At 56.1% G+C, this 22,335-nt stretch overlaps 4 protein-coding genes across 13 annotated transcripts; 3 read left to right on the forward strand and 1 right to left on the reverse strand.

Moving 5' to 3' along the window:
• The first annotated feature begins 444 nt into the window (after window positions 1–444).
• UFC1 (ubiquitin-fold modifier conjugating enzyme 1) lies at window positions 445–4,546 on the forward strand. The gene is made up of 6 exons (XM_025860682.2): window positions 445–798; window positions 2,847–2,914; window positions 3,115–3,178; window positions 3,496–3,572; window positions 3,820–3,910; window positions 4,115–4,546. The coding sequence occupies exons 1-6, from the start codon at window positions 676–678 to the stop codon at window positions 4,193–4,195; spliced, it is 504 nt and encodes a 167-aa protein (XP_025716467.1). The 5' UTR covers window positions 445–675; the 3' UTR covers window positions 4,196–4,546.
• Window positions 4,547–5,138: 592 nt separating this feature from the next.
• On the forward strand, window positions 5,139–11,246 carry USP21 (ubiquitin specific peptidase 21). Its single transcript, XM_025860683.2, has 13 exons — window positions 5,139–5,345; window positions 6,170–6,790; window positions 7,595–7,654; window positions 7,826–7,946; window positions 8,159–8,270; window positions 8,478–8,633; window positions 9,106–9,170; window positions 9,426–9,529; window positions 9,723–9,809; window positions 10,095–10,173; window positions 10,360–10,467; window positions 10,571–10,685; window positions 10,878–11,246. The coding sequence occupies exons 2-13, from the start codon at window positions 6,191–6,193 to the stop codon at window positions 10,966–10,968; spliced, it is 1,698 nt and encodes a 565-aa protein (XP_025716468.1). The 5' UTR covers window positions 5,139–5,345; window positions 6,170–6,190; the 3' UTR covers window positions 10,969–11,246.
• A 733-nt stretch (window positions 11,247–11,979) lies between these two features.
• Window positions 11,980–15,648, forward strand: PPOX (protoporphyrinogen oxidase). Of its 4 annotated transcripts, XM_025860643.2 has the most exons (13): window positions 11,980–12,195; window positions 12,367–12,461; window positions 12,605–12,739; window positions 12,875–12,990; window positions 13,134–13,266; window positions 13,574–13,718; window positions 13,829–14,019; window positions 14,463–14,523; window positions 14,643–14,761; window positions 14,842–14,952; window positions 15,050–15,199; window positions 15,321–15,363; window positions 15,446–15,648. In XM_025860643.2, the coding sequence occupies exons 2-13, from the start codon at window positions 12,375–12,377 to the stop codon at window positions 15,586–15,588; spliced, it is 1,434 nt and encodes a 477-aa protein (XP_025716428.1). In that variant the 5' UTR covers window positions 11,980–12,195; window positions 12,367–12,374; the 3' UTR covers window positions 15,589–15,648. The 4 variants fall into 4 exon arrangements, with proteins under 4 accessions (XP_025716428.1, XP_073744353.1, XP_073744354.1 ...); XM_073888252.1 differs by lacking the exon at window positions 12,367–12,461 and having other exon boundaries at window positions 11,981–12,195; window positions 12,859–12,990; XM_073888253.1 differs by lacking the exon at window positions 12,367–12,461 and having other exon boundaries at window positions 12,059–12,195.
• A 123-nt stretch (window positions 15,649–15,771) lies between these two features.
• Window positions 15,772–21,439, reverse strand: B4GALT3 (beta-1,4-galactosyltransferase 3). Of its 7 annotated transcripts, none has more exons than XM_025860649.2 (8): window positions 21,322–21,439; window positions 20,374–20,448; window positions 19,741–20,015; window positions 18,969–19,204; window positions 18,179–18,369; window positions 17,924–18,046; window positions 16,689–16,793; window positions 15,772–16,554 (listed from the first exon to the last, which is right to left on the reverse strand). In XM_025860649.2, the coding sequence occupies exons 3-8, from the start codon at window positions 20,000–20,002 to the stop codon at window positions 16,281–16,283; spliced, it is 1,191 nt and encodes a 396-aa protein (XP_025716434.1). In that variant the 5' UTR covers window positions 20,003–20,015; window positions 20,374–20,448; window positions 21,322–21,439; the 3' UTR covers window positions 15,772–16,280. The 7 variants fall into 7 exon arrangements, with proteins under 7 accessions (XP_025716434.1, XP_025716435.1, XP_025716433.1 ...); XM_025860650.2 differs by having other exon boundaries at window positions 19,741–20,038; XM_025860648.2 differs by having other exon boundaries at window positions 20,374–20,519; window positions 21,322–21,407.
• Window positions 21,440–22,335: the final 896 nt, after the last annotated feature.

Here is a 22,335-nt window from a genome sequence, read left to right on the forward strand (position 1 = left end):
ATTCCTCACTAGGTGATTTGATTCCACACCAAAAAAAATGTCTAGCCTAGACTAAGGCAACTTTTCCTGCGATCCCTAAACTCCTTTGACACTTATTAAGAATTCTCTAATTCGACTCTGTTAATTCTTCAGGATCGAGGCTGTCAAGTATACTTAAGATTTTCCATGGTTTGCAATAATTAGCACGAGTTTAATGCCCTTCTATTGGATGACCGCTTTGCTTCCACTACCTGAGCCAAACTACACAGAAGCTAAGGAAGGTTATTTACACATGTGAACAGCGCATTTCAGAAAGACAGTGCCCGGCACGGTGCCTAGAACAGCCTGAAAATCTAACAATTTTCCCAAGTTTGGGAAGGCGTCCAGGTTTTCTGAGATTACTTTTCTGAGCATGAGCGGAAGTCACCCTTTGGTGCTTTGGGCAGTCTGCGGTTTTTTTTTTTAAATGATAGGTGCTATATTAAGGAGCAATCAGCTTCATTCTGCGTTTCCCGTTGCACCCACAAGCAAGTGCCCAGGTGGCAAATTTGTCTTCGTTACAAGAAAATAAAGACCGCGCTCACAGAAGTCCTGAGGCAGCCCAACACCCCATCTTCCCATAGTAAAGCTGGCGGCCCCCTGACTACAGACTACAGGCAGTACCACTTCCGCGTTTTTCTTGCGCCCTCGTCCAACATGGCGGACGAGGCCACCCGGCGGGTGGTGTCCGAGATCCCGGTATTGAAGACTAACGCCGGACCTCGAGATCGTGAGTTGTGGGTGCAGCGACTCAAAGAGGAATATCAGTCTCTTATCCGGGTTAGTTGTGCTTCTGCGGCCGACCGCGTCGCAGAAGGGTTGCGGGTAATCAGGTGTTCTTAGGAATAGGCTCCGTGTGGAAGCCGCTTCCGGTTAGAAAATTTAACTCCCAGATTTCATAGAAGCTGGACGATTGTGGGGCTGGGGGAATTTAGGGAGGTATGTGGGGAGGAGGCAAAAGAAACTCTGTTTAGGTGCCCCATTGGGGCCGAAGCAGCAGTTATTTTAGGGATACGCCCTCCCGGAAGGTGACGTGTCCCTCTGGCTCCAGGTGTTTGCTCTCCTGGATGTAGGGGAGGTGGTCCAGAGGAATTCCTGGGGCTCTAAGTCCCAGTCCCTTCTCTCTGTTCCCTCTTTTACTCTTCCTGAGGGAGGAACACACGCTAGGGGTGAAAATTCAGGTAAGCGTTAGTTGCAGAGGGTTGAGGAGTTAAGATCACGTTAGGAGTGAACCATCTTCTCAGCAAATCTCCCTTCTGTGGAAAGAGAAGATAGTTTATCTTCCTTGCAGTGGTCTCTGCCTGTTTCAAAGGCCAGCAGCTCTCCTGACACACGTATTTATTTTCACTAAAACAAAAACAAAAAACACACATTTGTACACCTAGCACCTATGGACAGGATCCAAATCCGAATAAGGTGGAGCCTACTGAGATAGATGGAAACAAATCATTATAATAACATTAAGGGGAGGGAAAGGGAGAGATTGCTAGGATGTTTTGAGAGCAGACAACTCATCCACCTTGGGTCTGGTTGGGAAAGGCTTCATAGAAGAGGCAGTGCTTGAGCTGAACCTCAAAGGGTAAACATAAGTTAGCCTGATAAGCATGAGGATGAGAGAGGGGTGTTCACGGCAAAAGGAACAGCATGAGCAAAAGCATGGAAGTTACAAACAAATGGCATGGTGTGTATGAAGAAACGTAAGTTCAGAGTTGCTAAAGCATCAAGTCTATGGCAGGGAGTGATAAACAAGGCTTGAGAGATAGGCTTGAGTACTTGAATTTTATCTCTCGGAGGCACTGGGATGCCTTTGAAGTGTTTTAAGCTGAAGAGTAATCTGTTCAGATTGGATTTACACCAATCACAGTGAGTAGAGAGGAAAATAGAGGGCGCCTGGGTGGCTCAGTTGGTTAAGCAACTGCCTTCGGCTCAGGTCATGATCCTGGAGTCCCAGGATCGAGTCCCACATCGGCCTCCCCGCTCAGCGGGGAGTCTGCTTCTCCCTCTGACCCTCCCTCACTCATGTGCTCCCTCTCTCTCTCTGTCTCTCAAATAAATAAATAAAATCTTTAAAAAAAAAAAAAGGAAAATAGAACTAAAAGAGATAAGATTGAAGGCAGAAAACAAATTAGGAGGCTGTCATTAATCCAGGCAAAAGAAAGGTGATGATCTAAACTGGATAGTTTTAGAGAGGACAGAGAGAAGAGGTAGATTTGAAGAACCTTCAGACACCGTGAAGGATTGGTGGAGAGGAGAGGAGAGGGAGCATCAAGGATGATTCCCACGGTTTGGCTTCCATTACTGAGTGAAGGCTAATAGTGTCATCTGAGATTGATGCAGTGGAGAAATGGTCTGAAGAATGGGGGGAAATGCTGAGTTTGAGGTACCTGTGAAATGAAATTAGAAATTTCAGTATATAATTGGATATAGAATCCAAAGCTCTGAGAAATGGTCTGGATTAAAATAAAGATTTGGAAATCAACACCATGTGGGTACTAGTCAAAACCAGGACTATATGAGGTCCTCCGGGGAAGGAGTATACCATAAAATGAGTTGTGGGCTGAGGGCAGACACTATCAGAAGTGGGAAGAGAACCCAGACAATGTCATCAAGTATTTAGTCCTTGCTAAACTGAGTGGGACCCAACTGTTCTATTCTCTGCTCTGAGCAAGTCTTCTGCTTACCAGTGTAACTTTGTCTTCATCTTTGCTTATGTCAGAAAAGCTGGGTACATACTAAGAGAGAAAGTAATCACATGCTTTTCTTTTGAGGGAAGAGGGACTGCCTTTGGCCTCAACTTCCCTCTCAAAGACCTCATTCTCTGCTTTTAGTATGTGGAGAACAACAAGAATGCAGACAATGATTGGTTCCGACTGGAGTCCAACAAGGAAGGGACTCGGTAGGCAGACCCTCTTGGGAGTTTTGGGGGTGGGAATCTTACGTGGCTTGAGCATTTTAACGTCCCAGAGCCCACTGCCGGGCCTTCCCTGCCTCCTGTTAGCTGTCTCCACTCCCACAGCTCCAGAGTTCCCCAATTCCCATCCCATGAGTCTCCCAGAAGAACGGGCAGATTGGACTGAGGTTTGGTCTTTGTTATAGGTGGTTTGGGAAATGCTGGTACATCCATGACCTGCTCAAATATGAGTTTGACATTGAGTTTGACGTGAGTATGATGAAATGGGAAGTATGGAGGTTAGTGGAAGGGGAGGGATTAGGTGATTGTTAACAAGCTAACCTTTCTTGGAGGGACCAAAGAAAACTTTTAAAATGGGAGGGGAATGCTGAGGTTTGAAGGAAGCATAGATTACAGCTACTCATCTCCATATCCAGAATCCTGGTGTGTACATGCTTCTTGGCGGGGGTGGGGGGGTGGCATTGTCAAACATTTCAGTTCAACCAAGAAATGGGTATTGATTAGATTAGTTCATTTCTATCCTGCTATCCTGCTTCTGTTTCATTAAGGCCTTGTAATTTCTCCAGATTCCTATCACATATCCCACTACTGCTCCAGAAATTGCTGTCCCTGAACTGGATGGAAAAACCGCAAAGATGTACAGGTGGGACTCAATAGGAGATGGGAAAAGGGCAAAGGGGACTTAGGAGAGAACTCTGGGCCAGGAATTTTCCCAGAGTCAGCTTGCCTCAAGGGCCTCTAGGCCTCCCTCTGCCAAGTCTGGGCAAAGTACTTAGCTAACCTTGTGCTCAGTTCTGATCACTAGTAGTTATATTGTGCTTCCCAGAGGCCACTATGCTTTATGGTAAACTTTGCATGTCAACACCTTCTTCCTCTTGTCCCTCTCATAGGGGTGGCAAAATATGCCTAACTGATCACTTTAAGCCTTTGTGGGCCAGGAACGTGCCCAAGTTTGGACTAGCTCATCTTATGGCTCTGGGGGTAAGTTTGGGGTATTTGATATATAAGGGGAGGGGGAGGAATTAGGCACGGAGCAATATAAGAAAAGTAACTGAGAAGAAACAAGGAATGACAGTGTTTTCCTTGGGCATGTTCCCATAGAATCTCTCTGGGAAGGAGCTTCTGATGGAGCAAGAGGCATCGACCGGGTGGTAGTAATCTCACAGGGTCTCCCTTGTATTGCAGCTGGGTCCATGGCTGGCAGTGGAAATCCCCGATCTGATTCAGAAGGGCGTGATTCAGCATAAAGAGAAATGCAACCAATGAAGGATCAAGCCACTGAGGCAGGACAGAGGGACCTTTGATAGGCTACGTTCCTGCTTTCTGTGCATCACTCTTACTCGTCCAACTGCTTCCTCCCATACCCCTTCACCCATCATTGTTACTAAGTAGCTGCATCAGGCATTGCTGAAAAAAAGAAACAACAGCATTGCTACTGAATTTCTAAGGCTACACAGGAGGGGAAAGACTGGGGCTTTGGGGAACCAAAAGGCAATTTGTATCCCTTCCCCAGGTGGAGCAATGTGAGATCCAGGAAGGATGGGAGTGCTGAAAGTGGGTGCGTAGTCTTTTTGGTTTCTGGAGATAACTCATCAATAAAAGCTGCTTCCTCTGGTGGCCCGTGGTTCTCATTGGTGGCTGTGAAGAGCGGGTGAGCAGGCTAACACCCAAGACACATGTACAACTACATTAGTTTGGGTGGGAGGGGAAAATGGAGGAGGATGCTGTGGTCAGGAGCTGGGAAATGAAAGGAAATCTTGGACTGCTCTCCCTCCTGCTGAGATCGGCTTGCGGAGATCTGCTCGTGTCCTTTAGCGGGGTGCCTACTGCTTTGGTCTGCAAGATGCTTGAAGAATGGTTTTGCAGGACCAGCATTCCCCGCCCTGCAGGGATCTTCCCATCCCTATGTGGAGTGCTGGATGCTTCTCCGCTGGTCTGCGGGCTGGACCCAGGCATTGCAGCTTCCCACACTCGCACCCCTGCTGCCTGGGAAGGATCTGTGCTGCAATCCTGGAGGCCATACTACGATTATCAGATCTACAACCCTATGGTTTGGAGCGATGGTTTTAAAACAATTCAGGGCAGATCTGGGAACCCGCGGTCCTAAAGTTGGCTGCGTTTCCATGGTGTCGGCGGCGGAGCCAAGGGGGCGGGTTCACGCAAGCGCCGAGGAAGCAGGTGGGTGGATTCCGAGTGGGGGTGCGCAGGCGCTATGAGAGGCGGTGAAGCCGGTGGCCGGTGGCCGGGCGGGACCAACAAAGATGGCGGCGGCCCCTGCGGCGGGAGAGATCTGGGCAACAGCTGCGGCTAAAGCTGCAGCCCGGCCCTCGGGGGGGCTGCACGGGGGTAGTAGGGGGTGGCCCTGAGCTGGGGCTTGGCCCCGGCTGGCCTCCCCCGCCGCCTCACCGGGGGACAGGTACGGGCCGGGGCGCTATGGCGTGGGGGGGCCGCGGGAAGACTGCTCCGGACCCGAGAGGACGCCCTCCACAAAGGCAGGGCGCGGGGGGCCCGGCAGGCCTGGGGGAACTGGGCTGGAGGGACAGCATCCATGCACCGCAGGGAATACGCCGCTGGACCCCGTAGCCAATCAGCGGCCTCGGCCTTTCTGCCCTCGAGAGGGGCGGACCCGGCTGAAGCCCTGCTGTGGTGGGAGAGGTGCGGAGATCAGGGTCGGGAAGTCGTTCCTCCTCCCTCGCCGCCGCTGCCCCTGAGCCCGGACACCTCGTTGGAGCTCAGGGGTGGGGGAAGGGAGTGATTCGCAAATCACTCATTTAGTCTGCTTCATTTGCAGCCCGGAGGGACAGGGGTTTGAGGGTGGAATGCTGTCTTTTGGGTTGTTTTCCTGACATCCACACCCTCATTTGTCCAGAAATCCTGAGTTACCCAGGGCACATCCCACTTGATTAGCCAGGTGTGGGGGCCCTTGTCAAGAGCGGTTAGATTTTAAGGACTGCCGAGATAGAGACTATCATTGGCTTTTCAGTAAAGCTGTATTCTGCAGGAAGGGCGTGAGGAATTTATAAAGAATCAAAGCGGTGCGCTGCTATCATGCATTCATTTACTCAGTGGATACTAAGTATTTACTTTGTGTCAAACACTATGCTAGGTACTGGGGATACAGTGACTGATATGATAGACACAGTTCCTGCCCTCAGTGTATGTAGAAGCTAGAGCTAGTGTGGTAATGTAGGTTCCCTTCTCCCTCCACATTCAAATGCTGACCCTCTCTTCTCCTCCCAGGTCCAGCCCGTGGTGTCCACAATGCCCCAGGCCTCTGAGCACCGCCTGGGCCGGACCCGAGAGCCACCTGTTAATGTCCAGCCCCGAGTGGGATCCAAGCTACCATTTGCCCCAAGGGCCCGAAGCAAGGAGCGCCGAAACCCAGCCCCTGGGCCGAACCCCATGTTAAGACCTCTGCCTCCCCGGCCAGGTCCCCCTGAGGAACGGCTCAAGAAACTGGAGCTGGGACGGGGACGGACCTCAGGCCCTCGTCCCAGAGGACCCCTTCGGGCAGATCATGGAGTTCCCCTGCCTGGCTCACCACCCCCAACTGTGGCTCTGCCTCTCCCTTCCAGGACCAACCTAGCTCGTTCCAAGTCTGTGAGCAGTGGCGACTTGCGTCCTATGGGGATTGCCTTGGGAGGGCATCGTGGTACTGGAGAGCTAGGGGCTGCACTGAGCCGCTTGGCGCTCCGACCTGAGCCTCCCACTCTGAGACGTAGCGCCTCTCTCCGCCGCCTCGGGGGCTTTCCTGGTCCCCCCACTTTGCTCAGTATACGGACGGAGCCCCCTACTTCCCATGGCTCCTTCCACGTCATATCTGCCCGGCCCTCTGAGTCTTTCTACTCCGATGACAAAATGGTGAGGACTTGCCAGCACACGTGGCCTTTCATGCCCATGAAAGGGGCATGCCTCCAGCTTTCTTGCCATCACATGGCTTGCTTTTGCCTCTTTTCCCCGAGTTCCTTTCTCAATCCCTCATTACAGCAGCTTGGACTCTCCACTCCCTTACTTAAGTACCCTTGAGCTTCATAGACCTTTTTCAGGTTTTCTGGGAGTCTCCAGCGTGGTGTGCCATTTCAGTCTCCAGGGAATTAACCCAACCATTTGGAATTCTTCTCTGGGTCCCCAGGCCCTTACTCTCCCTCGCTTCACCTTCTCTCCTAGGATGCTGCCTAGGCCTAATTAATCTCTGGAGCTGAAGAGGGGCGGGCTCAGAACATCTGAGTTAGTGTGGTCGTCCATTTCCCGAGCTAAGTGAGCTAGGTTTGATTGCAGTTGGAGCTATCAGGAGAGGGTTCAGGAAGGGGCCACGGGGGCAGGAGGGGGCTTTGGGAGAAGCAGGGTGGGTGTGGGGAGCAGCTGGGCAGCCATGCCAGTGCTTGGGGAGCTGCCCCAGGAGCTGCAGCGCCGGCTGGCTGGGCAGAGGAGTAGGTGGGGAACAGGTGGGACAGCCCTGGCTGAGTCCGTGGCACACTCAGCCGTGATGGGCTTACTGTTCATGGCCTGTGAGGTAGGGAGCCCCCAAGACCCTGTGAGGGAAAGCGGGTGGAGTTTGGGCGTGAGGTTCAGGGGTGGGAAAGCAGTGGGCAGCATGCTGTTGAAAGGTTAAAGAGCCAGGTGGGATATACATGGGACCCTGCCGATTCACCTCTGACCTTCCAGGCTCATCACACACTGCTTCTGGGCTCCGGCCATGTTGGCCTCCGAAATCTGGGGAACACGGTGAGAGCCGCTCTCCTGCCCTTCGTCTCTAACAGGAATGTGGAATGGTGCTGGGGGAGGGGCGCTGACGCGGGGAAGGCGGGAGGGTGGGGAAGGAGAGCACTGAAGCTCTTCTAGGCCTCCTGGCCCTGGTCTGCAGAAATAATGGCCGTGTCTCTCCTGCTCCCCCAGTGCTTCCTGAACGCAGTGCTACAGTGTTTGAGCAGCACTCGGCCTCTTCGGGACTTCTGTCTGCGAAGGGACTTCCGGCAAGAGGTGCCTGGAGGGGGCCGAGCCCAAGAGCTCACTGAAGGTGGGGCAACCACTCCTGCTCCCACCTCGCCAGTCGCCTCCCCAACTTCGGGGTCCATCCGCCAGTCACGGTGGCCCCAACCCTTAAATCTGGCTGTTGTGTTGTTTTTTGCTGGTGCCTGCTTCCCTAGAGATTGTTTTCCACCCTCTGAGCCTGCTTGGGCTTGCCTCTTCCAGTCATGAACCTCTGTTTCCCCACACCCACCCCAACAGCCTTCGCAGATGTGATTGGTGCCCTGTGGCACCCTGACTCCTGTGAAGCTGTGAATCCTACTCGGTTCCGAGCTGTCTTCCAGAAATACGTTCCCTCCTTCTCCGGATACAGGTGGGAGAGCTAGAGGGTATGAGATTTCTCTCTGGCCATGTCTGGGGGTTGGGCCAAGCCGGGGCCCTGGTGGCGCTGTTCGGAGCCGTCGGATGTTCTTCATCCAGGAAGTGGGGACCGATGTCTGGGCAGGAGATTAGTGTCTTTGGATTCGGGGACGGGGGTGGGGGAGGTGACAGTTGCCCACACTCTTGTTTCTGGCTGTAGCCAGCAGGATGCCCAAGAGTTCCTGAAGCTCCTCATGGAGCGGCTACACCTCGAAATCAACCGACGGGGCCGCCGGGCTCCGCCGATCCTGGCCAGCAGTCCAGCGCCCTCTCAGTCCCGCCGGGGAGGAGTGCTGCTGGAGGAACCCGAGTTGAGGTAAGGTCACTGTCCCTCCCGTGCCCTCCCGGCACTTTCTCAGCAGCATGCATCCTTCACGGAATGAGGATGGGAAAGGCTCAGTCCAGGCAAAGGCTCAGCCTAGAAGATGGTTTGAGAAGCAGCACAGAAGGAGGAGGAAGGAGGCTAAGGGGTGGGGATGCAGGCTGAGGCTAGGGTAGGGCTGTCCTTCGGCTGGAGGGAGAGGGGATAGCTAATTCACAGCCAGGCACATAAAGGGTTTAAGGCTCAGGGAAGTCAGCTGTTCTTCTCTTGTTCCTTTATTTTCCTCTCACCTTGGATTTCCCCCAAAAGTCTTCTGAAGCGTTACTCCTTTGCCACTTCTCTGAAATGTCGAGAAGGAGCTGGGGTATGGGTGGGGTGCAGGACTGTGGGTCCTTTCCGTGGTGCTGGGGTGCCCTCTGATGCCCCCTGTCTCACGGGTGCTCCTGCTTCCCTTGATCTGCGGTAGTGATGATGACCGAGCCAACCTAATGTGGAAGCGCTACCTGGAGCGAGAAGACAGCAAGATTGTGGGTACGGAGTGGGCAAAGCTGCACAGGAGGATTGGTGTGTGTGTGGGGGGCGGGCTTGGGAGAGGAATTGACACTGTGAAGGGGTGTGGGGACAAGACTAGACGATGAAAGTGTGGACGGACGGGGTGAGGGGTTTGTTAGGAGTGCTGGCCTTGGGAAAGGAGGGGACGGGCAGAGGGGTGGGAAAAGACGGGGACCCAAGGAATCTCAGGCACCCCACAGTGACTGTTTCTCCTGCCTCTTCTCTTCCATTTAGACCTGTTTGTGGGCCAGTTGAAAAGTTGTCTCAAGTGCCAGGCCTGTGGGTATCGCTCCACGACCTTCGAGGTTTTTTGTGACCTGTCCCTGCCCATCCCCAAGGTGGGATTCCAGAGGATTCCAGGGGTGGATGGGACATGGGTTCTGTGACCCATCCCTCCCCACCCCCAGAGCGTGGGAGGGAGCCCTGTGGGTCTCTGGAGTAGAACTGAAGCCTGGATTGGTTGAGAAGACTTGGAGAAGGAAGTTTCAGAACACGCTGACCTTTCATTCCCATTCCCTCCCCTCCCCCCAGAAAGGATTTGCTGGGGGCAAGGTGTCTCTGCGGGATTGTTTCAGCCTTTTCACCAAGGAAGAGGAGCTAGAGTCAGAGAATGCTCCAGTATGTGAAGTTTCACAAGGGCTACAGTAGGGGTGGGAGACCTGGGGAGGCGGGGGGCTGTGGGTGAAAGGGGTTGCATGATGCTTTGGTATGGGGAATAACACGTGGATGTCGCGGCTTGTGTTGGAGTCTCAGATGTGTCCTGATAATCCTCGGGCCAAGGGGAGTAGCCCGGAGGGTACAGAAGTCACGGGGAGCAGAGTGAATCGGTGCGCGAGTCAGGGGTCAGAAAAGCCAGTGGAGGCGAGGAGCGCATTAACATGACATTATTTGACATTTATTCAGGTGTGTGACCGATGTCGGCAGAAAACACGAAGTACCAAAAAGTTGACAGTACAGAGATTCCCCCGAATTCTCGTGCTCCGTATCCTAAAACTCAAATTCTTACTTCTCCCGTCGTTTTACCACCCCCCCCCATGCTCCATGTCTGCAGAGGCGGCACACTTGGGAATTGACCTTTCCCACCACACTCCCAGGGTGTGTTCCCAGAGGGGAGTGTGGACACCATTCACGACCTCGGCCCCCCAAATGCTCCTTAACTCGGGCTTAGATCTTAATCGATTTTCCGCCTCCCGAGGCTCTATCAAGAAAAGTTCAGTAGGTGTGGATTTCCCGCTGCAGCGACTGAGCCTAGGGGACTTTGCCAGTGACAAAGCCGGTGAGTCTGGAAGGGAAGGACCTGCTGAGTTCCTCTGAAGGGGAGGGAGAGTGGGCGCGGGCACAGCTCTGACGGCAGAATTCGATGGCCTCTAACCCCTCAGGAAGCCCCGTCTATCAGCTGTATGCCCTCTGCAACCACTCGGGCAGCGTCCACTATGGCCACTACACAGCCCTGTGCCGGTGCCAGACTGGTTGGCATGTGTACAATGACTCTCGGTGAGAACAGCCTCCCTTCGCCATTCCTGCCCCGTTCCCGCTGCAGCGCGCACACGGCACACACACTTTTCCCTAATACGAAGCGCCCCGGGAGAGCACAGTGCTCTCCCAGCTGCTGGGAGGTTGATCGGGTGGGGAGCAGGGGATGTACAGGAGTGACCCCAACCCCTACCCCATCTGCCTTCTTCCCAGTGTCTCCCCTGTCAGTGAAAACCAGGTGGCGTCCAGTGAGGGCTACGTGCTGTTCTACCAACTGATGCAGGAGCCACCCCGGGGCCTGTGACACCCCCTTTAAGCCCTGGCACCTGTGAAACCCGTTCAACACCCTTAAGCCCCAGGCTCCCCATTTACCTCAGAGACGTCTATTTTTGTGTCTTTTTAATCGGGGAGGGGGGAGGCGGTGGTTGTAGCTCCCATTATTTTTTTTATTAAAAAGCACCCTTCCACCTGGAGGCTCCCTTGTCTCCCAGCCCCATGTACAGAGCTCCCCAGGCCCCTGCCCGTGTACAGCCCCCAGCCCCTCTACAATCTCACTTTTTGTGAATAAATTTATTAAGAAAACGTGATGTCCTTATTTCTATTTGTGCTTAGGGGGTGGATACAGAACTGGGCCGAATTGGGAGTGCTCCTCGGACCCAGTTCCCTCTGAACAGATGGGGTGCTCTCGGAGCCGGGGGTGCCGGACGCGGACACGCGGGTGCCGCCGTTTGCCCAAGCAGCGAAGGTCTACGTTGGGGGGAAAGAGGGAAGGCGAACCGGGGCCCCGTGAAGCTGCGGAGAAGCCGGTGCAAGCACTGGGGCGCCGGGTTCTGCCCGGAAGGGGGCTGCCCCTCGAGGGCGAGGCACCGAGGACCCCTGTTGACAAACACGGGGCACGTTGCCGGGCGGCCCCGGCTCCCGTAGGCCCAGGCTGTTGCCAACATCAAGGAGCTGTTTACGGCGCCGCCTCCCCACGGAGCAGCCCCAGCGTCCCTATCTGCTCTCCGCACACCCCGCGCTCGCGTGGCCTCCCCGCGGGCCGTCACCCTCCCCCGGCCTGGGAAGCCGGGGTCCGCAGACCGGGCTCCAGCCCTCGCCGCCGCAGCCCTGGGGGCTGGCAGGGCCGGGCCGGGGCGGGCCGGGCCGAGCGCCCTCCCCCGGCTGGCGCCGAACCAACCAGTCAAGCGCCGCTCCCCGCCGCAGCCGCAGCCGCACGCAGCGGCCGGGCTCCGCGGGGTGGGCGGAGCCGCCGCCAGCTCTGTGCTTTCATTGGCTGACGTGATCCGGGCCTCCCGGGGGCCACCAATCCGGAGGCGGGGGAGCCCGGGGCCGCGGGAGGGAGTGGACGCGGAGTCGAAAGGCCCGAAGAGGGCGGACGGAGCGGCGGCCTTAGGGCCGCGGGGGCACCCCGAGCCCTGCGCTGGCAGATAGCGTGGGTGGGGCTCTTATCTGCCCCCCCCCCGCCCCGCCGAGCGCCGGCCGGGGGGCCCCGAGACCTGCTCTCCCCCTGGTTCCCTCCGTCCTCTCGCGGGTGAGTCCTGGGCCCTGGGCGGGAAACTCACTGGCCCCACCTCGTCCGCCGGCTCTGCCGTAGTTTCCCCCGAAGCAGTGAGTGGCCGGGGGTGGAACGTGGAACCTGCGGGGGGCTTCTGCAGAGCAGGGTGCTCCGCGGCCAGCCTGTCCGATCGCCCCTCTCCCCTAGGCTTCCCAATGGGCCGGACCGTGGTCGTGCTGGGCGGTGGCATCAGCGGCTTGGCCGCCAGTTACCACCTGAGCCGGGCCCCCTGTCCCCCCAAGGTGAGTGCCCCATCGTGCCAGAGGGAGCCTCCTTTAATACTCTCCTCCCGTTTCCGGCTAAAGGGAGCGCGCCACCGTCTTCCCCTGCGGACCCTTTACCCCGAGGCTGTAGGTCGTGCAGCGTGTCTCCCTCCTGTCCCCAGGTGGTCCTGGTGGAGGGCAGTGAGCGTCTGGGAGGCTGGATCCGCTCGGTCCGAGGGCCAGGTGATGCTATCTTTGAACTTGGACCTCGAGGAATTCGGCCGGCGGGAGCCCTGGGAGCCCGGACCCTGCTCCTGGTGAGAGGATTACGGAATGCCCGGGAGGGCTTGCCAGAGGGGCCTTCACTAGAGGACAGACAGACTTGGGAGGAAGTATTGGTGGGCCAGTCCTTTCCTTAGTTTCTCCTCTTCTTGAGGATGTGTGGAGAGCAGGTTTCTGAGCTTGGCTTGGACTCAGAAGTGTTGCCTGTCCGGGGAGACCACCCAGCTGCCCAGAACAGGTTCCTGTATGTGGGTGGTGCCCTGCACGCGCTGCCGTCTGGCCTCAGGTAATGCTGTCACCTCCTTACTGCCCGCCTTTCTGCCTTGCCCGCACGCTCTCACCCCTTCCATCTCCCCATCTCCCAGTCTGTCCGCCCTCCCAGCAAGAGGAGCCAGATGAACAGAAATGACTATGCCTTCCTCCGTGTAGGGGGTTATTCCGCCCTTCACCTCCCTTCTCCAAACCTCTGTTTTGGGCTGGACTGAAGGAGTTGACCACGCCCAGGGGCAAAGACCCTGATGAGACTGTGCACAGTTTTGCCCAGCGCCGCCTTGGACCTGAGGTAACACGGCCCAGAGGCCCCCAAGTCCCTCTCCTCCTAACCAGCAGCAGAGCCCCCTGCTCAAACCTTCCACCTAGGGGCTCTTCTGTATCATTTGGGAACATCCTCTCCCTCTCCTCACCCCCAGTAGTCCCCAAAACTCAACGTTGAGACCAAATTCCTCCACTTCCTTCCCATTCTTTTGTTATAGGGGGACTGCTCCCCACCCCAAAGCCTAGTCCACCTCCCGTCCCTACGACACAGCGGCACAGGAAAGTAGTCTGTGCAGCTTCTTCCTTGGCCTCTCACTGCCAGTCTCTCCCTCAAGGTGGCATCTCTAGCCATGGACAGTCTCTGCCGAGGAGTGTTTGCAGGCAACAGCCGGGAGCTCAGCATCAGGTCCTGCTTTCCCAGTCTCTTCCAAGCTGAGCAAACCCATCGTTCTGTTTTACTGGGGCTGCTGCTGGGGGCAGGTGAGTGGGGGTGCTGGTTCAAGGGACAAAGATATTAAGGATCGCTGGAGTAAGGGACTGGAGGTCAGGGGTGCTGTTTCAGTGATCCTTCTTTGCCTCCTCATGTGCAGGCCGGGGCCCACAGGTGGACTCAGCACTCATTCGCCGGGCCCGAGCTGAGCGCTGGAGCCAGTGGTCACTGCGTGGAGGGCTGGAGACGTTGCCCCAGGCCCTTAACACCCACCTGACTAGTAGGGGGGTTCGTGTTCTCAGAGGGCAGCCTGTCTGTGGGCTCAGCCTCCAGGCAGAAGGGCACTGGAAGGTAGGAGAGCCCCCTGGTGTGTAATGTGTGTGTACGAGTTTGCCTCCATCTTTGCCTAAATGGCCAGGGTTGGCAGGACTAGTTACTCGTTGTTTTCCTGCCCTAGATGCTATTTAAACACGGGCTATCTTAGGGTCTTGGGCCTTATTTGTAGACGTTCGTCCAAGACCTGTTGGATCCAACTCTGGACAGAAGTGGTGTTTGTGAGTGGCTTAGGTAGGGGAAGGGTCAGCCCAGCCCCACTGCACATCTCCGAGTGGCCACGCTGGCTTCCCTCCGGCCCACTGCCTGGAGTGATGGTGGGGGTGGGCTCTGTGCCGACTGCAGGGGGGGCGTCTCTTCATCCTGGGGCAGCACTCAGTGTCTCCTGCCAGTTCGGTGCCTGGGAATCTGAGGCAAAATTCCCAATATCTCTGTGTTCTCACATGTTTTCATCCTGTCAGGTGTCTCTGGGGGACAGCAGTCTGGAGGCAGACCACGTGGTTAGCGCTGTTCCAGCTTCAGGTAATGGGGTAGCCCCCCTCTCCATCCCCAGCCATAGTGAGGCCAAGCGTAGCTTCCTGGGCCCACGGGACCACGCTGTGAATGCCTCCTGAAGCAGGCCCCTGGCTGCTGTCCCCTAGTGCTCAGCAGGCTGCTCCCTGCCCAGGCCGCACCTCTGGCCCATGCCCTGAGCACCATCCCTGCTGTGTCCGTGGCTGTGGTGAACCTCCAGTACCGAGGAGCTCGTCTGCCTGTGCAGGTGGGCGTGGGCACAGATGAACGAGAGCCACAGGCCCAACCGGAACCCTCCTTCCTGACCCGGGCTCTTCCTTCCTCCAGGGATTTGGCCATTTGGTGCCATCTTCAGAAGACCCGGGCGTCCTGGGAATCGTGTATGACTCCGTTGCTTTTCCTGAGCAGGACGGGAGCCCCCCTGGCCTCCGTGTGACGGTGAGAAGCAGCAGCTTTGCTTAGTGGGGGTTTCCAGAGGGTCCCTCTGTGCCCACTAGGTCAGGCCAGGCTTGTCAGTGCCACGTTCTCTCCCTAGGTGATGCTGGGAGGATCCTGGTTACAGACGCTGGAAGCCAGGGGCTCTGTCTTATCTCAGGAGCTGTTCCGACAGCAGGCACAGCACGCGGCTGCCACCCAGTTAGGGCTGAAGGAGCCACCAAGTCACTGCTTGGTCCACTTACACAAGGTGAGTTGAGGACGCGCTGCTCGGCTCCCACTGGAGGCAGGGACCGGTGTATCTGTTGGCGTCTACTTGGGCTTGGCCGTCACCAACGAAAATTTCCCCGCATCCCCTCTTCTCTCCTCAGAACTGCATCCCCCAGTATACGCTAGGCCACTGGCAAAAACTGGGTGAGTTGGGAAAGCGGCTGTGTGAGAAGGGCAAGGAAACCAGACCCCCAGCAGTTACAGTCCCTTCATCTTCTCCTTCCAGAGGCAGCGACCCAGTTCCTGGCTTCTCGGAGGCTGCCCTTGACTCTGGCTGGAGCCTCCTATGAGGGGGTTGCTGTCAATGACTGTATAGAGAGTGGACGCCAGGCAGCAGCCCGGGTCCTGGGCTCGGAGCCTAACGGCTGATCCCCAACTCCCACCTCCTCGCCCTGCTTTACCCACGAAAATACAAGTTGCTGGAGCTTGGCTGGGTCTGGTGGTTCCGTATGTTCCTCCAGGCATACGGTGGCGGGGGGTGGGGGCGCTGGGGGTGGAGGAGCGGGTCGCAAAGGTAGGCACAAGGTGCTTGGGATGTAGCAAGCAGGAGCAGAGGCAAGACAAAGTCCTTTATTAGAAAATATATCAAAATCCCAGCCCCCTGAGCCAGGTCCAGAAGAGGAAGTGACTCCAGCACTGGCAGAAAGTACCCAGGGAGGGGCTTCCTTTACCAAACGTACTTCCTCGGAACCATAAATAGAATAAATATTCACAGAGGTCCCAGGAAAAGCCAGATCACTCTTCTCTCCACGGAAGAGGAAGGGACTTGGGGTCCAGCCCTGCTCTTACCCCAGGGGCCAGGGACTCTGAGGAGTCATCACATAAAATCATGACATCAAGGATTCACAGTCATAAGCCCTAGCAGGTGACCCTAGAAAGAGGGACCGCCCAGGACTGAAGGAGCCCAGCTCCAGTCCAGCAGTGAGGAGAGGCCCTTGCCTCCAGCGCAGCCCTGGAGTTCAATCCCCCCACATCCCTCTAAGACCAGTGAGGAGCTGAGGGTGGGGAGAGTACAACCCCTCTGATTCAGTTTCATGATTGAGGAGGGCAGGAAGGAGGAGTCAGTGGGAACCACGGGGGGCTGTGTGGTTGGCGGTAGGCAGAGGGCCAGGCCTGGCTGGGGGCCGGCGCTGCAGCATCTCTTGACGGAAGGCCTGGGAGGAACCCGGTGGGTAACGGGGACCAGAGGGAGTCCGGGGGCCCCGAGGGTCAGTTCCAATGTCTGCCGTGATGTTGGTATAGAGAGGGCCCAGCTCTCGAGCCAGCAATCGGTATGTCAGTGAGTTCATCCCATCTTGTGTCCAAGAATTCTGAGTACGGACCAGGAGGTCAAATCTGAGGGTCAGAGGTTGGAGAACTAAGGCCCAGAAAGAAACAGCCAGGAACCTAGGGAACGTTAGGATGCAGTACTTTCCCTGGGGGTGCAGAACCCTATGGAGCCACAGCGACGCCCAGGCAGCCCTCCCTACCTGTGGGGGTTTTCCTCGTTGCCCTTATCGCCTCGATGCTTCACCATCTTGTAGTGCCCCACCGACGTGGGGGGGCGAGAGATCTTCATCCCAGCCAGACGCACCCTGCGGGAAAAGCGAGGGCACCTTGGAGGACCCCAAGTGGAGGAAAGCTGCTGACAGGTCAACAGGGAGAGCTACAGCCCCCGAGGAAGCAGCAACATGTTTCTGTACACAGCGACTAGTACTAGTTAGGCAAAAAAAGTACCACGTACTGGAAGAGAGAAAGTCAAACAGAGCAAAGGAAATGGCACAAGAGAATGTAAGGGCTGGACACAGCCAAGCCCGGGCACCCTTTGGCCTTTTAACAACGGGCAGGTAGGTCCGCACCTCCCATCTTTGTTTTCTAAGTGGCTCCCAGGAACTGCCCCGGCATTTGCTCAGAAGGACAGGACAAGCCCAGGAGTTGCAGACCCAAGCTCAGCAATTCCTACCTAGAACAGTGGCTGAGCTGCCTCGACTCCCTCACCCTGCACCCCCCCCAACCCTCAGTGTTAGGAAAAGAATGGAACCAAGTAATCAGGACCCCACCTCTGACATACAGAAGCAAGAACTGAAGATGGCCTGGGAAAGTACTGAAGGAATAATTCCGTACATTTAGAAATTGCTGGGTCCTTTACACACATACAGAGGACAAGAACTCAGAGAGGTCATCTGGAGGACACGAGGGGGAGGGGAGGCAAGGGGTCCAGCACAGCAAGCCCAAATTTTCACACCACAGATAGGAAATTGGGTCAGCTGAGGCTGAAGGTCAAAATGTTTCACATGCTAAAAATGAGCTGGCATCATGCCAATGGCACAGACTTAAAACCGGAAAGCGATTCGGGGCGATATGGAGCAGAGCCCCTCCTCCACAGCCCCATAGGAAGTGGTCTGGATGCAACGTTAGCAGAAGGCAGGACTGAAGTATCTCTAGGCCCCTTTCCAGCTCTGGAATCCCATGATTACTACAGCCTGTTGATCTTCTTTTCTCTCCCAGAAACAGAATCAACAGATCTAGGAGACTGAAGGGCGACAGAATGGGGAACAGCACGAAAAGCCTAACCTGGGTAGATGGGAAAAGCTAAGGGAGAGGAATGGGCACAGTGCAGGAGCCAGAAGCTAAAGACTGGTGTCAAAGGGTTAGAGCCAGGGGTGGTCTCAGAGGATGGATCCAGGCCGAGGTGGGGGTGGGGAGTGGTGGCAGGAAGTCTGACCTGGTAGCAATGTCGTCATCCTCACCACCCCAGCCCCAGTATTCATTGGGGAAGCCATTCATCTTCAGGTACTGGTCAGGAGTGAGCGCCGAGACTCCTCCAAAGTACTGGGGGTACGGGAGGCTAGGGAGAGAAAGATCCTTGGGTTCCATGAGTCTCTTGGGGAGACATCCCTACCCCACAATCCCCTTGGCTCTCCTTCTTCCAATGGATGGTGCGTGTCCCTACTTCCCAGCACCCTCTCATGCCCTCTACCTGTAGCCGAACTTGTTCATGGCAACAGCAACATGCCGGGGTCCCCGGGGGTCACACACATACAAATTGTGGTCGTTCTCGGGCAGAAGGTCCACGTCGTGCAAGAACAGGCAGTCCCACTCCTCATCACGCAGGGCCTCCCGCACCCCAACGTTTAACAGCTTGGCCCTGTTAAATGTTCCATTTCCAGCCTGGAAGGTAATGGAGAAGAACCAGACCACATCTGTAGGTAGCAGCATGGAGAAGGGGGGGGGGGGGGGGGGAAGAAAAAAAGTGAGAGGAGGGGGATCGAGGGGGGGTGGGGCAAGCATGAAGAGAAAGCCAAACTTTCATTTTTTCATCCAACAAATCGTTTTTGAGCATCAGTATGTGCCTGATTACTTACATGCTACTGTTTAGCATTTAATCCTGACAACCAACAGCCATGGAACACAGGTGTCTATTAGTTTTCATTCTTTGCCTCACTTTAGGGGGTTAAGAATCTTGTTCAAGGTCACATATGGGACAAATGGCAGAACTGATTTTAGTCCACATCTGTCCAATTCCAAATTTGTGCCATTCCCAATTCAACCAAGGAACCATCATGGAGAGTACAGGGCAGTCGGAATACCCTGAACAGAGTAAAGAGGACTAGGGGCTAACAAGCTGGCAGAGCAGGGCCAGGTGCTTCTCCACATTCAACAGTCTGACCCTCTTAAAATGATTCCCGGGACCCACAGTCGGGAGAGCGGTGCGGCATTTCCTCGAGGCTTCCTTACCGGAAAGTCCGAGTGGAGGAGGTTGGGAGTACCTGGTGGATGACATAGATGCCGTAAGCAAGCTGCTGACGCTGCAGGAAGGGGTGCAGGTGGTAGAGCAGCAGGCGCAGGTGGTGCTCCCGGGCCCGGTGGGGCACAATGACGGCTGTTCGGGAGCGGGGCTCACACCCGGCGGGGCGGTACCGGCCCCCCGGTTCCACCCGGGGATTCCTCTCCACAATCTCTGCCAGTGACGGCACTGGGCTAAAGGACACGGACACGGGACCCACTGTTGGGAGGGAATGGCGAGGTCAGGGATTAGAGGGGCGACGAGAAAAGAAGGACCTGCAGGGCCTGGGAACACTGCTGGCCCCGGCAGTCTGGTTCTCGGACTCTGCTCCCCCAAGGGCTTACACAGAAATCTACACACCTTGAGCTTCCCATCATTGGAACAGCTTTGCAAAGTCTGAAAGGCGCAGGCTCTTTACTTAGCCTATCTTATTTTAGGGTTCCACAACTCCTGCCTCACTAGGTTAGAAGATGGAGAACACAGAAGGGCCTCCAACTAACTAACTAACCCGGGGCTCATCTATAAAAGATGCAATCCCCGGCCTAAGGCAGCAAGAGCACATGAATGGCCGGGCAATGAAAGGTTGTGGCTCAACCCAGGAGTCCGATCTAAATTCCAAATCCAGAGCCTGCTGATCTCAACCTCTGCCCACCTTTGGTTACATTAACCCCAGGTCCTAAATCTCACGCCTGCCGCCCTAGCCCTGTCCCCACACCCTGGCCTTCCCTTTACCTCCTCCTCCTTTCTGCACTCACCTAAAAGAGGAGATCGTTCTGGACAGTAGGGCAGACCTTGAGGAGCTGGAGGGGCCCCTGGGGCAACAGGGGCCCCAGGTAGGTGACTGAGGTTACTGTAGACGTCATGTGGATGAGAATAGTCAAATGTCGGCCCCTGCTCTCGGCCAAATAGGGCACTGAGGCTTCGGAAGCCCCCCAGTGACAGGTACATCATGACAGCCAGCTGGGAGCCCACAAGCAGGGCCAGTGTGCAGGGCCGCTCCAGCAGCCTCCGCAACATCCTGGGCTCAGGTCTGAGGAGGGAGAGAGGAGAGTTCTGGGGGCAGGCAGCGAAGAGCAAGCCAGCAGAGAGATCATCAGTTACGAGCCAAGGTGGTGCCAAGAGTTGAGAGGAAAAGACACAAAGAGCAAAGTCACAGAAGGGAGCACACAGGTGTACAGTCATGCGCGGAAAAGAAACAGAATGTAACCACCAGCAGCCCTACCACCTGCCAGTTCCAGCCTAAGTTTCACTCTCCTCCACCTCCTCTCCAAACCACTCAGACCAATTACTCTCAGTCCCCACCCCCAAGGATGCTTACATCATTCAGGTCCTTTCCAAAGGAGTCTCTGGAGAACCTCCCTCCCAATTTTAGAGAGGGGCGGACTCACCTAGGTTCAAGCTGTCTTCTTCGGGATCATGGGGACTTCAGGGGGTCCCGGGGGGGCAGAGATGTGAGGCATTATCTAAAATTGGAAATGTCACAGAGGACAGAGAAAGGCTCCATCCAGCACTCCAACAGCGATCCTGGGACCAGCTGGAACAGAAGTGGTCAAGGATAACCACTCGCCCAGAGGGGCAGAGATCAAGATCTCTGGCGGAACCGGTTTCCCGGCAGTGGAAGTGAGGGAAGGTGGTCTGGGAAAGAAAAGGGGAGGACCCAGAGATGCTAGGTCCCTGGCCTCTGCCCCAGCTGCCCTGGAGTGTCAGGTTTATGTGTACTTAACCATACCCCAACCCGACAGGACCAACCTGTTTGGGGAGTGGGGACGGGGCTGCTAATGGAGACATTATTCTCGCCAAGGGGTGAGGCAGTCACGACAGGATTGTGGAGTGGCCTCAGGAGAACCCAGGGCGGAGTAGGAAACAGGTTCCTTTCCGTTCTTCACGTGCCTGGGAGCTAGCTCCGCAGGTGCAGAGAGCGTGACCACCTGGGAGCTGCAAGCAAACAGCCCCGGAGCGCGGCGGGGGGTAGGATGGGGGTGGCGTCCTCTACCTTTTCTACCCTACCCCAGTCCTAGCGGGGGTAGGGCGGAGGGTTACCGCTAAAAGTGAGATGGGGAGTGGGAGGGCTGGGCAGAGCCCGTCGGGGGTACCTGGGCTGGCTCACCTAAGGGGAGTGGTCAGCGCTCTGCGGAGGGTCACAGCCCAGTTCTTTCGGAGCACCCCAACCTCCTAGTGCATTTGCAATGTGAGCCCACCGGCCTCTATCCATATTTCCACCTGGGACCCCCTCCCTGCTCAAGCTGGTCTCCAGCCTTTACCCGAAACTTCTCATCCTCCTAGTCGCCCGAACCTTTCTCCCGGGCCTCTCACCCCATCACCCCCAGCCCACATACCTGCTCTTCTGCTTCCCGTCGTCACCGCCACCCCGACAGCCTGGCAGGCATCGTCACCGCCATCTTGGAAGCGGGCGCCGCTGGGCGGGGCCTCGCGTCACGGGGCGGGGCCTCGCGTCACGGGGCGGGGCCTGGGGGAGCCGCCCGGACGGGCGGGGCGCCGGGAGGGGGGGGGTACCGAGGCCGGAGCGCAGCCCCGCGCGGCGGGACCGCTTGGGGAGTCGTCGGGGGCCTCTCCCCTGCGGTTCCACTCCTGACGGGATGCCATTTCCCACCCCTCAGACTGGGAGGATAGCAGCTCAAATCAGGACTTTCTTGCAGGGCCGAGCCTGGCCCAGAGGCCAGTGCGACAGTTTCTGGCGCGTCCCAAGACCTGTCACCGCGGGCCAGCCCCTTCCCGGAGTGTCCGTGGTGCCCCCGCAACTTAGTGCCACTTAGTGTCAGAATTGTTTTTTGCTCAGGGTACATCGTTGCGACTGCTCTGGCGCATTTTTGTATCCCCATGGTGTCCCGCAGGCCTTGAAATAGAAAACGATTAGTTAATAAAACAAGGAAACATTGAGTGAGGAGGGAAGGGCGGCGTCTGCTTTAACGTAAAATTGTGTTTTCCCAGATATTAGAGTAAAATGGACCCTCCATTAGTACGCAATATGTTTATCTTGTGGTTTCCACTACCCTCTTAGCATGTTGTGTTTCTTAGAAGCAGATGTTCACACCCAGGAAACTTAGCATAACTCACAATGTGTGCCTCCAAAAGGGAGGGATATAAACAATACAGCGCGATAAATATGATTGCCCAGAAACTGCAACTCATTCACACGTAGAGACTTGGGAAAGACTTCCCAGAAGTGATGGTTAATGGGGAACCAGAAGGACTCATCCTTCTGCCCTATGAGATTCTGTTTCCGAGGGAGCTATTTTACAACTCTGTGTAGGTAACTGATCCACATGCAAATTCTGTGAGGACTGAGGTTCAGTGAACCCCCTACTCCCTACATTGTACAAAACAAAAAA

The sequence above is a fragment of the Callorhinus ursinus genome, unplaced genomic scaffold (assembly GCF_003265705.2).
Source record: "Callorhinus ursinus isolate GAN/ISIS: 27379988/994484 unplaced genomic scaffold, GSC_fseal_2.0 scaffold88, whole genome shotgun sequence".
Classification (NCBI taxonomy): Eukaryota; Metazoa; Chordata; class Mammalia; order Carnivora; family Otariidae; genus Callorhinus; species Callorhinus ursinus.